This window comes from Ranitomeya imitator, chromosome 9 (genome assembly GCF_032444005.1).
Source record: "Ranitomeya imitator isolate aRanImi1 chromosome 9, aRanImi1.pri, whole genome shotgun sequence".
In the NCBI taxonomy this organism is placed as follows: Eukaryota; Metazoa; Chordata; class Amphibia; order Anura; family Dendrobatidae; genus Ranitomeya; species Ranitomeya imitator.
The window spans coordinates 98,439,870-98,453,560 of record NC_091290.1 but is presented as its reverse complement, the minus strand read 5'-3'; the positions used below and the strand labels follow the sequence as shown (position 1 = coordinate 98,453,560).

Genomic DNA, 13,691 nt, shown 5'->3' with positions numbered 1-13,691 from the left:
TATATTCTATGAGGGGGCTGTATTATATTTATATTCTATGAGGGGTGATTGCATCATACTCTGAGGGGGCTACATTATACTATATGGGGGGCTGCATTATATTCTATGGGGAGGTTACATTATACTCTGTGGGGGGTTACATTATACTCTGTGGGGGGGTTTCATTATACTCTGTGGGGTGGTGGCTTCATTATACTATATGTGGGCAGAATTATACTGTATCGAGGACTATGGGGAATACATTATGCTATATGAAGAACTATGGGGTGCATTATACTATGGGAAGTGAATTGTAGTACATGGATGACTATGGCGGTGCAATATACTATATGGAGCACTGTGAGAAGTGTATTGTGCTATATGGAGGACTGAGATACCAAAGTATACACCTCTGAGGACTTATTTAAGATAATAATCAGTATAATCCAAATATAAGTGTGTGATTTAACTCATAAATCCCTCCTACAGTGCAACAAAGGAAGCAAGTGGAAACCACTCAGTCAGTAGTGAAAACCAATCACCAAGATTATGGAACCAACAACCAGGAAAACACAAGCAGAGATATAAATCAAATATACTTTATTTGCAACAATTGAAATGTAAAATACAGTGTGCACATATATTAGGACAAAGAAATATTAGTTATACATAAATATGCTTAAAATCAATCGTGTGTTGAGATCTAAATAGCAGAGGGGGGCACCAAAAGGTGTATATATATACACATACAGATCTCCAATAAAAATATACGTGATCCAATCAACCTAAAATTGGCAAAAGGATCATATATCTCACTAGCCACAACAAAAAATGAACGTGGTCAAGTGATAAAAAAACAATTCATAGGGTAACAGTGTGCAAAGTGAAATAAATAAATTGCTAAATGGAGTGGATTAAATCCAACCACAAGAAGCACCACCAGGTAGCAATGTGCAGTATATAAAAAGTGCAAAGTGCCAGCAGCAAAAAATAAATAAAATCCACACATAGGGGAGCAAACTGCAATATATAAAAAAGTGCAAAGTGCCCGCAGCATGAGATAATTATATTCTATGAGGTGCTGTATTATATTTATATTCTATGAGGGGTGATTACATCATACTCTATGAGGGGGCTACATTATATTATATGGGGGCTGCATTATATTCTATGGGGAGGTTACATGGTTACATTATACTCTGTGGGGGGTTTCATTATACTCTGTGGGGTTTTGGCTGCATTATACTATATGTGGGCAGAATTATACTGTATCGAGGACTATGGGGAATACATTATACTATATGAAGAACTATGGGGTGCATTATACTATGGGAAGTGAATTGTACTACATGGATGACTATGGCGGTGCAGTATGCTATATGGAGCACTGTGAGGAGTGTATTGTGCTATATGGAGGACTGAGGAGTATATTAATGTATGGAGGACTATGAGGACTGTATTATACTATATGGAGGACTATGGGAAGTGTATTATACTATATGGAGGACCATGGGGCACATTATATTATATGGAGGACTATGCGGTGTGCATTTTACAATATGGAGGACTATGGTGTACATTATAATATATGGAGGAGTATGGGGTGTATTATACTAAACAAGCAAAATGCTGCGTATTCATTAGGTACCGAATTTATTGTTTGTATATGTCCCCGCTTAATTGTAAGGTGCTGCGGAATATGTTGGTGCTATATAAATAAAAATTATCATTATATTTATTATTAGGTGATTGGATTGTTTATGCCGGAATAAAAATCATTGTTCTCAGCAGGACATCGCCGGTGTAAACTGTAGGTGTGCTGCTGATAACATGATACTGTATGGTGATCTATTAGTGATCTATTTGTGATCGTTCTATCCCCTTCATTCTTTCTCAGGTGGTGGAAAGAGGCTGGGAAACAAGCATCCAACGACTTCAATATTGTCAATCACACTTGTTTAGCGGCCTGAGATCAGCGCATGTAAATACAACCGAAATGCTTCTGTGCGATGTGCAATATGTTAGCATTTGGGACCCCATTTTAAACTTTGCCTGGGGCCCCACTTTGCCTAAAGCAGGCCCTGCCTGCGGTCTAGCTCTACCTGTGGAGAGCTGTACCAAATCTGCTACATCACCAACAGCCTCAGTGGACTCTGAAGCAGCGTCGGCTTATACCTTTATTACCGAGTACCACAGGTGGCGTGACACCCTCTACTATTCCCTCTACTATTCCCATTTTCATTTTTTTCGACGCCAAGTGCCACGGACCGGGTCACTGCTGCCGAGACGCTTCCCCTTTCAGAACACTGCCCGCCCCGGTACCGAGTACCTCACGGCCTTTGGGGGCGCTCCATTTGCACATATTCTAAGGATATGTTCCCATTGAGCATTGCTGTTTCTCTAGTTTTCTGGAGTATTTTGCTCTATTTTAGTGACTTTAGTATTTGTGCCTTATTCTCCAAAATTTTTGTTCTATTTTTTAAGTTGAATTTCTTTTTTTTAAGTCGTTTTTTATTTTTCATCGACAGCTTTGTTTATCCAGATGTTTTAGATTCATGAAATACAACCAAATGTTGCAGTTTTTGTTGCACATCTCATTCAAGGGTCTGCTTGGAGTAATGACAGAAAAAAGACTGGCACATCCAAACTAGTGTGAATAGGTGCATACCAGGAGCAGCTACCTCCATATATAATATACAAAAAAAGGTTGCACTCTATTGTGCCAAAACACGTCAAACATGAAATACATGAAATTTGAATAGCAAAATTGCTTTTTGAACATTAGGAAAAAATTTTTTTTTGAGACGCTTAGCACAGAATTTGGCCAACTAGTGTGAGCCCATCAACCATCGTCAAGGTGGTCTCATGAAAAAAAACTGATGGGTACCTGACCTCCCTGTCCAAATGTGAACACTTACCGAAGGCTAATGTCTGCATGCTTGGGTGAATATGGACACCTCTCTCAGCAAAGCCTACATATGGGTTGGCCGGAACCAAGTGTGAATAGATGTAATTAAAAACCAGATGGTGAAGGGAGGAGCGCGCAGTCAGTAAGCTAACATAGAAATGACAGAAAAAAGACTGGCACATCCAAACTAGTGTGAATAGGTTTTGTGATTCCAGTAGCTTGATTTGGTATTTTAAACTATTTTGTAATAAAAATCTATATGTTTTAATTTTGCATTTATCGTCTTTCCTACACTTGATGGAAGTGTTGGTGTGTATCTAGTAGTGTGAATAGGTGCATACCAGGAGCAGCTACCTCCATATAAAATATACAAAAAAAGGTTGCACTCTATCGTGCCAAAACACGTCAAACATGAAATACATGAAATTTGAATAGCAAAATTGCTTTTTGAACATTAGGAAAAAAAAATTTTTTGGAGACGCTTAGCACAGAATTTGGCCAAATAGTGTGAGCCCATCAACCATCGTCAAGGTAGCGAGTCTGGTTGCGATCGCCGGTATTAACCGTTTCCCAGCGACAGCAAAAAAAAATTTGCTGTGCCGTTTAATTTCTGTGTCCTCCTATGTGATCGCACATCAGAGGACAGAGAAATGGGGTCCCTGATCCCCCCCATTACCTCCTGGTGCTCCTCGTGCTTCTCCCCATGGGTGCCGCCATCTTTTTCTGGGAAAAAATGTCAGACGCATGCGCAGTGCGCCCACCGAGATCTGCCGGCCGGCACCCGGCAACAATAGGAATATTTTTCCTATTGGTTCATTTTGGTCACTGTAATAGACCCTATCACTGTGATCAAAATAAAAAAAATAGCAAACAAACCCCTCCTTTATCACCCCCTTAGTTAGTAAAAAAAATAATAAAATAAAGAAAATGTATTTATTTCCATTTTCCAATTAGGGTTAGAGTTGAGCTAAAGTGAGTTGGGCTAAAGTTAGGGTTAGGGCTAAAGTTAAAGTTAGGGTTGGGGCTAAGGCTAGGGTTAGGGTTGGGGATAAAGTTATGGTTAGGGTTGGGGTAAAGTTAGAGTTAGGTTTGGGACTGAAGTTAGGGTTAGAGTTGGGATTAGGGTTTGGATTAGGGTTGAGATTAGGGTTAGGGTTGCAAATAGGGTTAAGTTTGGGATTAGGGTTATAGTTAGGGTTGGGATTAAGGTTAGGGGTGTGTTGGGGTTAGGGTTGGGATTAGGGTTAGGGATGTGATGGGTTAGGGTTGTGATTTTGCATTTTGGAGTCTCTGCACTCCAAGAGTTTTTCTGGTTTGCCAATAAAGACTTCAAAGCATGCATAAATTATTTTAAAAAATTATATGAACTAAAAATTGTGTTTTTTCTAGTTCTGGTCAGCATACGTATTGTGCAGCGCCCAAGACAAAGATGCTGTAAGGCTAGCCTTGGAACAAATCGACGTTATCAAGAGAATGTGTAACGAATATGAAGAATTGGAATTTGTTACTTCATCTCAAGGTTATTTCTTACTACCATATATAACTTTAAAAATTCTAAACAAAAATTCTAGCATATTACATCTATTACAAACTGATTGGTTCATTTTTGTCCGTGCATTAAATTTGGCCTATTATACTTGAGGACATTTTTATTTCAAATCTGTATAGATAGAACACATCCCTAACATTTTGTGATGCATTTCAGTAGGCCCATTTATCTGAAAACATACCTATCTGTACAACATTTCAAAAGTCTAGTTTTAGAAATCACATTTTTTTAATAAGGTCACTAGAGAATTTATGAAAAATATTTATTAGTACATGTAAGCCGGTACATAGAAAAATATAAAAAATTGAGATCTCTGAAAGTCCTGAGTTGGGAATCTAGATCAGTACTACAAGATCCCAGGTGTTTTCCGTTGCACCAAAGCTAATGGGGCATACTTAATTATATGCACTAAATGTCCAATTGGGGGTCTGTATGTGGGGGAGACAGGGCAAAAGGATGAAATCTCATTGCTAGACAATAAATTAAAAAACAATAGGTCTACCTGTGGCCAAATTTTTTATAGCTCTGATCACAACATCACGGACATGAAATTAATAGTATTGAAAGGAAACATCACATCCCAAGAGACAGAAAAGTGAGGAAATAGACACCTATGATGATCTTTGACACACGCAGAGCAAGAATGAATGTGTCACATGGATTTATGTCTTTTTTACATCAATTAAGGAATGTGCTCCTCAGACCTCATTGGGGCATCACAACCATGGGCCAGACCTCAATCAGAGGATAATAAAACTTTCACACTCCTTATCAATTAACTCATCCAATACTTACTGCCACCACTGTTTCTTCCCATCCAATATTGATAGTTCTGCCTCACGTTGCTTGTCTTATTACTGCACTGTTGTTTTTTATATATAGATATGTAACTCTTCAGATTTTTTGTTAGGCTGAGCCTGATTAGAAGACTTGATTAGTCTCAAAAGCTGCTCTTAGTTTAATGGCTGACTGAATAGATGCTAATAATCAACTACTGAGGACTCTGAAAGTTTAAAGAAGTTATCCATTACTTGGACAACTTGTTCTTACACTCACCTCAAGTGCCGGCGCCGTTCCCACAGTGTCAGCACTCTATCTCCTGGGGCTCGCATGTGGTTGCTGTGACATGTGACGCCAGTGCCCAATTAGTGCTGATTGGGTGTGTGCGTGACGTGTCAAAACAACCGCATGTAAGCATTGAGACCGCGAGTGCTGACATGGCGGGATTGCGCCAGCACGGGAGGTGAATATAGGCTTTATTATTTTATGGGGACCATACAATTTGATCAAGAAGTGATTGTCTTAGAAGTGCACAACCCATTTAATATTTTTCTAGAGTATTCAAAGCATCTATCATTTAGCCAAAGAAGAGAAGCCACAAAGTATGTATCTCTCTTCTTAGAAGACCCAGCATAATCGATGCTGCTGTTCACGTGTACGTGTTTTTTCATGGACCATGTGTCTGTGCAAAAATCTGTCATGTCGTTTTTTTTTCCAGCAGCACTAATGAAAAATGACAATGCAAGTCTATGTGTCCATGAAAAACACATATAGCACACAGATGGCATGACTGAGCAGTCCATATGCTGTCCATTTTTAACATTACAAAGAATAGGAGAAGCTTTGTTATTTATTTATCCATCCATGAAAAACACTAATGACACACTGACACATGTACCATTTGTTTGTGTATGTAAAAAAACACTGATGTCTTAACGACACCTTGCAGGGTCAGCCCAATTATTTCAACAAACCCTGTGTAGTAATTAGTTTTTCCTGTGGTGGTGCTGCAGAGGAACTACGAGAGCATCTTTTGGCTGCAAATAAAAATGCTGCACAAATGCTGCGTGTAAACATGGCCTAACCTCAGAGGCATAGCTAGGGTTTTGGTTCAGGGGGGAAGCTTCTGAGTGGTCCCCTAACTAGGTAGCCTTGATAACAACTGGGTAACGCACCCTAATAGTGGAGGAGAACCTCAGCAGATGACCGCGCTATTACTGAAAATAATCTACTATATAATTGTCTAAGGGTCACTTCCGTCTTTCTTTCTATGCAGCATCAATAGTAAAAAGATCTACTGTAATGTTAAAAATAATTTAAAAAAATAAAAGAGCATTATATACTCACCCTCCGTCGGCCCCCAGATCCAGCCCAGGCCTTTCCTGCTCCTCGCGACGCTCTGGTGACTGGTCCATGTATTGCGGTCTCGCTAGATGATGACGTAGCGGTCTTGCGAGACCGCTACGTCATCATCTCGTGAGACCGCAATGAACTCTTGGTACCGGAGCGTCGCGAAGAGCATCGGTAAACGCCTGGGCTGCATCCGGGGAGCCGACGGAGGGTGAGTATATAACAATTTTTTATTTTAATTCTTTTTTTAACAGGGATATGGTGCCCACATTGCTATATACTGCGTGGGCTGTGTTATATACTACATCTCTGTGCTATATACTATGTGGGTTGTGCTATATACTATGTGGCTGTGGTATATATTACGTGGCTGGGCAATATACTACATTGCTGTGCTCTATACTACGTGGCCTGTGTTATATACTGCATGGGCAGTGTTATATACTACGTCTCTGGGCTATATACTACGTGGCTGTGCAATATATTACATGGCTGTGCAATATACTATGTGGCTGTGCAATATATTACGTGGCTGGGCAATATACTATGTGGCTGGGCAATATACTACGTGGCTGGGCAATATATTACGTGGCTGGGCAATATACTACGTGCCTGTGCTATATACTACATGTCTGTGCTATATACTATGTGGCTGGGCAATATACTACGTGGCTGAGCAATATACTACGTGGCTGTGCAATATACTATGTGGCTGGGCAATATACTACGTGTCTGTGCTATATACTATGTGGCTGGGCAATATACTACGTGGCTGAGTAATATACTTCGTGGCTGGGCAATATACTGCGTGGCTGTGCAATATATTACGTGGCTGGGCAATATAGTATGTGGCTGGGCAATATACTACATGGCTGTGCTATATACTACGTGGCTGGGCAATGTACTATGTGTCTGTGCTATTTACTATGTGGGCTGTGGTATATACTACGTGGCTGGGCAATATACTACGTGGCTGTGTTATATACTACGTGGCTGGGAAGAAGTAATAAGAAGTATAATTATGTGCTTAATTCTAAAACTCTGGGCAAAACCGTCAATGAAAAAGACCTGGGTGTATGGGTGGATGACAAACTCATATTCAGTGGCCAGTGTCAGGCAGCTGCTACAAAGGCAAATAAAATAATGGGATGCATTAAAAGAGGGATAGATGCTCATGAGGAGAACATAATTTTACCTCTATACAAGTCACTAGTTCGACCACACTTAGAATACTGTGCACAGTTCTGGTCTCTGGTGTATAAGAAAGACATAGCTGAACTGGAGCGGGTGCAGAGAAGAGCGACCAAGGTTATTAGAGGACTGGGGGGTCTGCAATACCAAGACAGGTTATTACACTTGGGGCTATTTAGTTTGGAAAAACGAAGATTAAGGGGTGATCTTATTTTAATGTATAAATATATGAGGGGACAGTACAAAGACCTTTCTGATGATCTTTTTAATCATAGACCTGAAACAGGGACAAGGGGGCATCCTCTGCGTTTGGAGGAAAAAAGGTTTAAGCATAATAACAGACGCGGATTCTTTACTGTAAGAGCAGTGAGACTATGGAACTCTCTGCCGTATGATGTTGTAATGAGTGATTCATTACTTAAATTTAAGAGGGGACTGGATACCTTTCTGGAAAAGTATAATATTACAGGGTATATACACTAGATTCCTCGATAGGGCGTTGATCCAGGGAACTAGTCTGATTGCCGTATGTGGAGTCGGGCAGGAATTTTTTTCCCCAATATGGAGCTTACTCTTTGCCACATGGGTTTTTTTTGCCTTCTTCTGGATCAACATGTTAGGGCATGTTAGGTTAGGCTATGGGTTGAACTAGATGGACTTATAGTCTTCCTTCAACCTTAATAACTATGTAACTATGTAACTAATGGAGTGCACATGACTGACTATGCAGCAGGGCTCGCCTTGCTGCCAATGTGTAAAACCAATATGAAGCAGGGCTCGCCTTGCTGGCAATGTGTAAAACCAAGGAGTACGGGATTACAAAATGCATATTGTGAAGTGGATTTTCATGGGCACTTTCAATATGTGGGTTCCAAGGCCTAATTGGGTGCATATGACTATGCAGCAGGGCTCGCCTTCCTGCCCATGTGTAAAACCAATATGCAGCAGGGCTGGCCTTCCTGGCAATGTGCAAAACCAAGGAGTACGGTAGTACAAAATCCATATTTTGAAGTGGATTTTTATGGGCCCATCCACTATGTGGGTTCCAAGGCCTAATGGGGTGCCTATGACTATGCAGCAGGGCTGGCCTTGCTGGCAATGTGTAAAACCAAGGAGTACGGGAGTACAAAATGCATATTGTGAAGGGGATTTTCACGGGCACATCCACTATGTGGGTTCCAAGGCCTGATGGGGTTCATATGACTATGCAGCAGGGCTGGCCTTGCTGGCAATGTGTAAAACCAAGGAGTTCGGGAGTACAAAATGCATATTGTTAAGTGGATTTTCATGGGCCCATCCACTATGTGGGTTCCAAGGCCTAATGGGGTGCATATGAATTGGTAGCATGGCAAGCCTTGAATTCAATGCAACACTTTTTCAGGAGTCCCCCCTGGACATCTTATGACAGGGGTATTGTGGTGCGTCGTAATTCTTGGCAGCCCATTCACTCACAGCATAGGCTACAACAGCTTAGGAGACCCACTATTTCATAATGGCCCTTTAAAAAGATTAATGCCGCCTGATGCACCAGTAAAAATAGACTCTGTGACTTTAAGAGTCCCTCCTTCGTAAATGAAACATGATGGGTCTGCTTATGGATCACCCCCATAGTGCAGTGGGTACTCGGTACCGGGTCCTTCGGTTCTCAGGGGGATGTCATGGTGGCTGACCCGGTCTGTGGCCCTCGGGAGGTCCGTTAATAAATGGGGGGAAAAGGTCTTTAAAGGGGAAATGTTTGTGACGCCACCTGTGGTATTCGGTCAGGATGACCGACGCTGCTTAGGGGTCCACTGGGGTGATGTTATGGCAGCCATATGGTATACCTCCCACAGGAGAAGTATGTCCCCAGGGCTTCCCAGTGTGTAGATGGTGGATGGTGTAAGATGCAGTGAAGAACGAGGACACAAGGTTGCAGTCTCTTTACCTTTACTGAAGGCTTCAGCATCCACAGTCCAGAGCACCAGATCACGGGGCAGGCAGAGTCCGGCCAGTTTGAAGGCAAATCCATAGTCCCCTTAACCAGGTGGAAATCAGTAGCCTTCCTCTAGCTCCTGGGTGTTGTAGTACCTTCCTGCTGAGCTTCTCGGTAAGGTCCTCACAACTGTTGTAGATGTTCTAGATACTATGTCTCTCTCTCTGTCCCCCAGATGGATAGGAACAAACCCGTATGACTGGTGGCCTGGGGTTTTTTACAGGGACTCTAGCATGCCCCGGCCCTCACAAGTTGCCACCGTGCCTCCTGGGTATAGGGCGGATCAGTAACTTGGAATTAGCTGTCCTGCCGGTCTCTGGAGCAAGGCATGGAGACAGTTGCTCCCTCAGTGTTCTGGCTACCGGATCCTGCGCCTCAGAAGGAGGCAGCCTGTATCGAGTAGAACTCCTTCTGGTTTCCTCTCCTTTTGCTATGACTTAGTTTCTCACCCTCTACAATACAATTCGCTGTTCTTGTCTCTTTCTTAGGATGCTGCCGGACGTGGTGCAGCGCAGCTCCGTGACCTTCTGTCTAGGCCTCTGACAGGATCCCACCCCTTTCAGGGACCACCCTATTGGTAACTGCTAGATGTTCCTCCTTTCCCTCTGTCTGCCTGACAGGGACTGACTGAGTGAAACTCAGCCAGCTTCTCAGTAACTTCCTATCCAGACCACCAGTTTTACCTAATTGTGAAGAGTGCCTTAATAAATAGGAGCATAGCTCCCCCTGGTGGACTGGAGTGTGAATTGTGTTGCATGGTTTGTGATACCTGGTAAAGTGATTTCCTTTACTGCCTTCAGACGTAACATCACTCCCCCCTAGAGGAGAATGATATTACTGCAACGACCAGGACCCTGAGGCGCTGCACTTATGTGTCACACACCACATGGCCAGCTAGGGGTGTTAAATGTTACAATGACATTTCTCAGTGAATGCATTTGTAGTGGTTGAAATCAATGTTAAAGTTGAAAAACGCTTCATAAGCGCTGCGTCTGAACTAAGCCTAAGTGGAAGAGGAAATTTTCGGTCTGGGGTTAAATATTTGGCCTTACAGGCAAGTCATTAACCTGCAAAGGATGTACCTTGACATATTTCCAAGCAAAAAACTTTTTGGTTTTGTTTTAATGTGTCTTTTGTGACACCGGAAAAAATGGCATGATTCTCGGAAAAAAATGATTAAAGCTGTGAACTAGGAGTCAGAATGCTTCCAGGGGCGATCCCTATGAGGTTCTTGTGTCATTTGAGCAGTGTTTCCATCATTTTCAGACATTTTTAGACCTTAAAAGGGGGGATCCAGTGGCGTAGGAAGGGAGGTGCGGGGGGGGCGGTCCGCCCCGGGCGGCACAATGCTGGGGGCGGCCGGCGCTGCAGGAGAAGAAGATTAAAAAAAAAAAAAAAAGACGCCCCTTTAAATCTTCGGGCGGCGCCGTCCGCCACCACGACCAGGGCCAGCTCCCCCCACCCCCGGGTCCCGCCCCCCGCTCTATACTCACCTCTCCTGGTTCCTGCGGCGCCGGCAGCTGCAGCGTCCTCTGACTCTGCGACGTCTCAGAGCAGAGGGCGCGATGACGTCACTACTGTGCGCGCCGCTCTGCCTCTCTGTCCTGAGCGTCGCAGAGCCGGAGAGACGCTGACTGCACCGGACCTGCGCTGGGAACGGGAGAGGTGAGGATTTTACTTTTTTTTTTTTTTTCTTTATGTCTGACTGTCTGGGGCTGGGGCAATGCTGGACACACTGGGGCAATACTGGAGACCATGGGGCAGATTGCTGGACACACTGGGGCAGTACTGGAGACCATGGGGCAGAATGCTGGACACACTGGGGCAATACAGGAGACCATGGGGCAGATTGCTAGACACACTGGGGCAATACAGGAGACTATGGGGCAGATTGCTGGACACACTGGGGAAATACAGGAGACCATGGGGCAGATTGCTGGACACACTGGGGCAATACAGGAGACCATGGGGCAGATTGCTGGACACACTGGGGCAATACAGGAGACTATGGGGCAGATTGCTGGTCACACTGGGGCAATACTGGAGACCATGGGGCAGAATGCTGGACACACTGGGGCAATACTGGAGACCATGGGGCAGAATGCTGGACACACTGGGGCAATACTGGAGACCATGGGGCAGAATGCTGGACACACTGGGCAATACTGTAGACCATGGGGCAGAATGCTGGACATACTGGGGCAATACTGGAGACCATGGGGCAGATTGCTGGACACACCGGGGCAATACTGGAGACCATGGGGCAGAATGCTGGACACACTGGGGCAATACAGGAGACCATGGGGCAGATTGCTGGACACACTGGGGCAATACTGGAGACCATGGGGCAGAATGCTGGACACACTGGGGCAGTACAGGAGACTATGGGGCAGAATGCTGGACACACTGAATACTGGAGACCATGGGGCAGATTTCAGGACACATTGAGGCAATGCTGGAGACCCTGGGGCAGACTTCTGGACATACTGGGGCAATACTGGAGACCATGGGGCAGATTGCTGGACACACCGGGGCAATACTGGAGACCATGGGGCAGAATGCTGGACACACTGGGGCAATACAGGAGACCATGGGGCAGATTGCTGGACACACTGGGGCAATACTGGAGACCCTGGGGCAGATTGCTGGACACACTGGGGCAATACTGGAGACCCTGGGGCAGATTTCTGGACACATTGAGGCAATGCTGGAGACCCTGGGGCAGACTTCTGGACACACTGGGGCAATGCTGGACACTGGGGGTAATATGCTGGACACACTGGGGCAATGCTGGACACTGGGGGTAATATGCTGGACACACTGGGGCAGACTGCTTGACACACTGGGGAAAGGCTGGACACTGGGGCAGATTGCGGGACACACTGAGGGCAGATTGCTGGACACACTGGGGGTAATATGCTGGACATACTGGGGCAGATTGCTGGACACACTGGGGGTAATATGCTGGACACACTGGGGCAGATTGCTGGACAACATGGGGGTAATATGCTGGACACACTGGGGCAGATTGCTGGACAACATGGGGGTAATATGCTGGACACACTGGGGGCAGGACTTGAGGCATGGGCAGAATGTAGATACGGGGCATGATTGGAGACACGGGGCAGGATTGGATCATGGGGCAGGACGGATACGATGGAGGCTGGTGGGGCAGGATGGGGAGATCATATGGGGTAGAATGGATACTCATGAGGGCAGGATACGACAACATATGGCTGGAGCCAGGAATGAGATAAACGGGGCCAGGGTGGGGAATATTATTACCATAGGGGATAATTAAGGGATATTATTACTGCAGTGATGTATTTATTTTATTTTTTGAGTATACTGTTTTAAATGGGGGGGCGGTCCTGTTACTGTGCAGAGTGACACTATATCACCTTTTTTTCTTCATGTGGTGTAATGTAGAAGTTGTGAAAAATTAAGTAATGTGTTCTGCAAGCGGAGCTCGAGATAACTGTGTTATTTCCTGCAGAAACGAGTCCTGGCTGGAAGGAATGATGGCGGTCTGTGCTGGATGAAAGATGAAGGACTTCACCTAGAGACGTCACTGGTGAGTCAGTGTTACCTATACACTGACACTATACACTGTATACTATATAGAGGTCCTGTGTATAATGTCACCAGCGATCTCTGTATTACCTCTACACAGACACTGCATACTAAGTACAGATCTCCTGTGAATACTGGCACTTATGGTGATAGTATTGTGGTTTTTTTTTTATTACTGATCAGTATTGTAGTATTCAGTCACTATGTGGTGGTAATATGTGGTCTGGAAATGGTGCGGTGGTATTTGTCCCTTGTATGTAGTATTATTCGGTCACTATGTGGCCTGGTCATGGTGTGGTGGTATTAAGTCACAGGTGTGGCATGTGGGGGTGACACCATTAGGCCCAGTTTAAGTTCTACAAAACAGGAAAACCATTTTTGGTAACCTT

At 44.1% G+C, this 13,691-nt stretch overlaps 1 protein-coding gene across 2 annotated transcripts in view; it reads left to right on the top strand.

Moving 5' to 3' along the window:
- LOC138649626 (dipeptidase 2-like) overlaps positions 1-13,691 on the top strand; it is a 438,600-nt gene that overhangs the window by 149,547 nt on the left and 275,362 nt on the right. For both annotated transcript variants that reach the window (XM_069740170.1, XM_069740169.1), the window contains exon 4: positions 4,277-4,406. In XM_069740170.1, the coding sequence (XP_069596271.1) occupies positions 4,277-4,406 (130 nt within the window). The remainder of the gene's footprint in view (positions 1-4,276; positions 4,407-13,691) is intronic.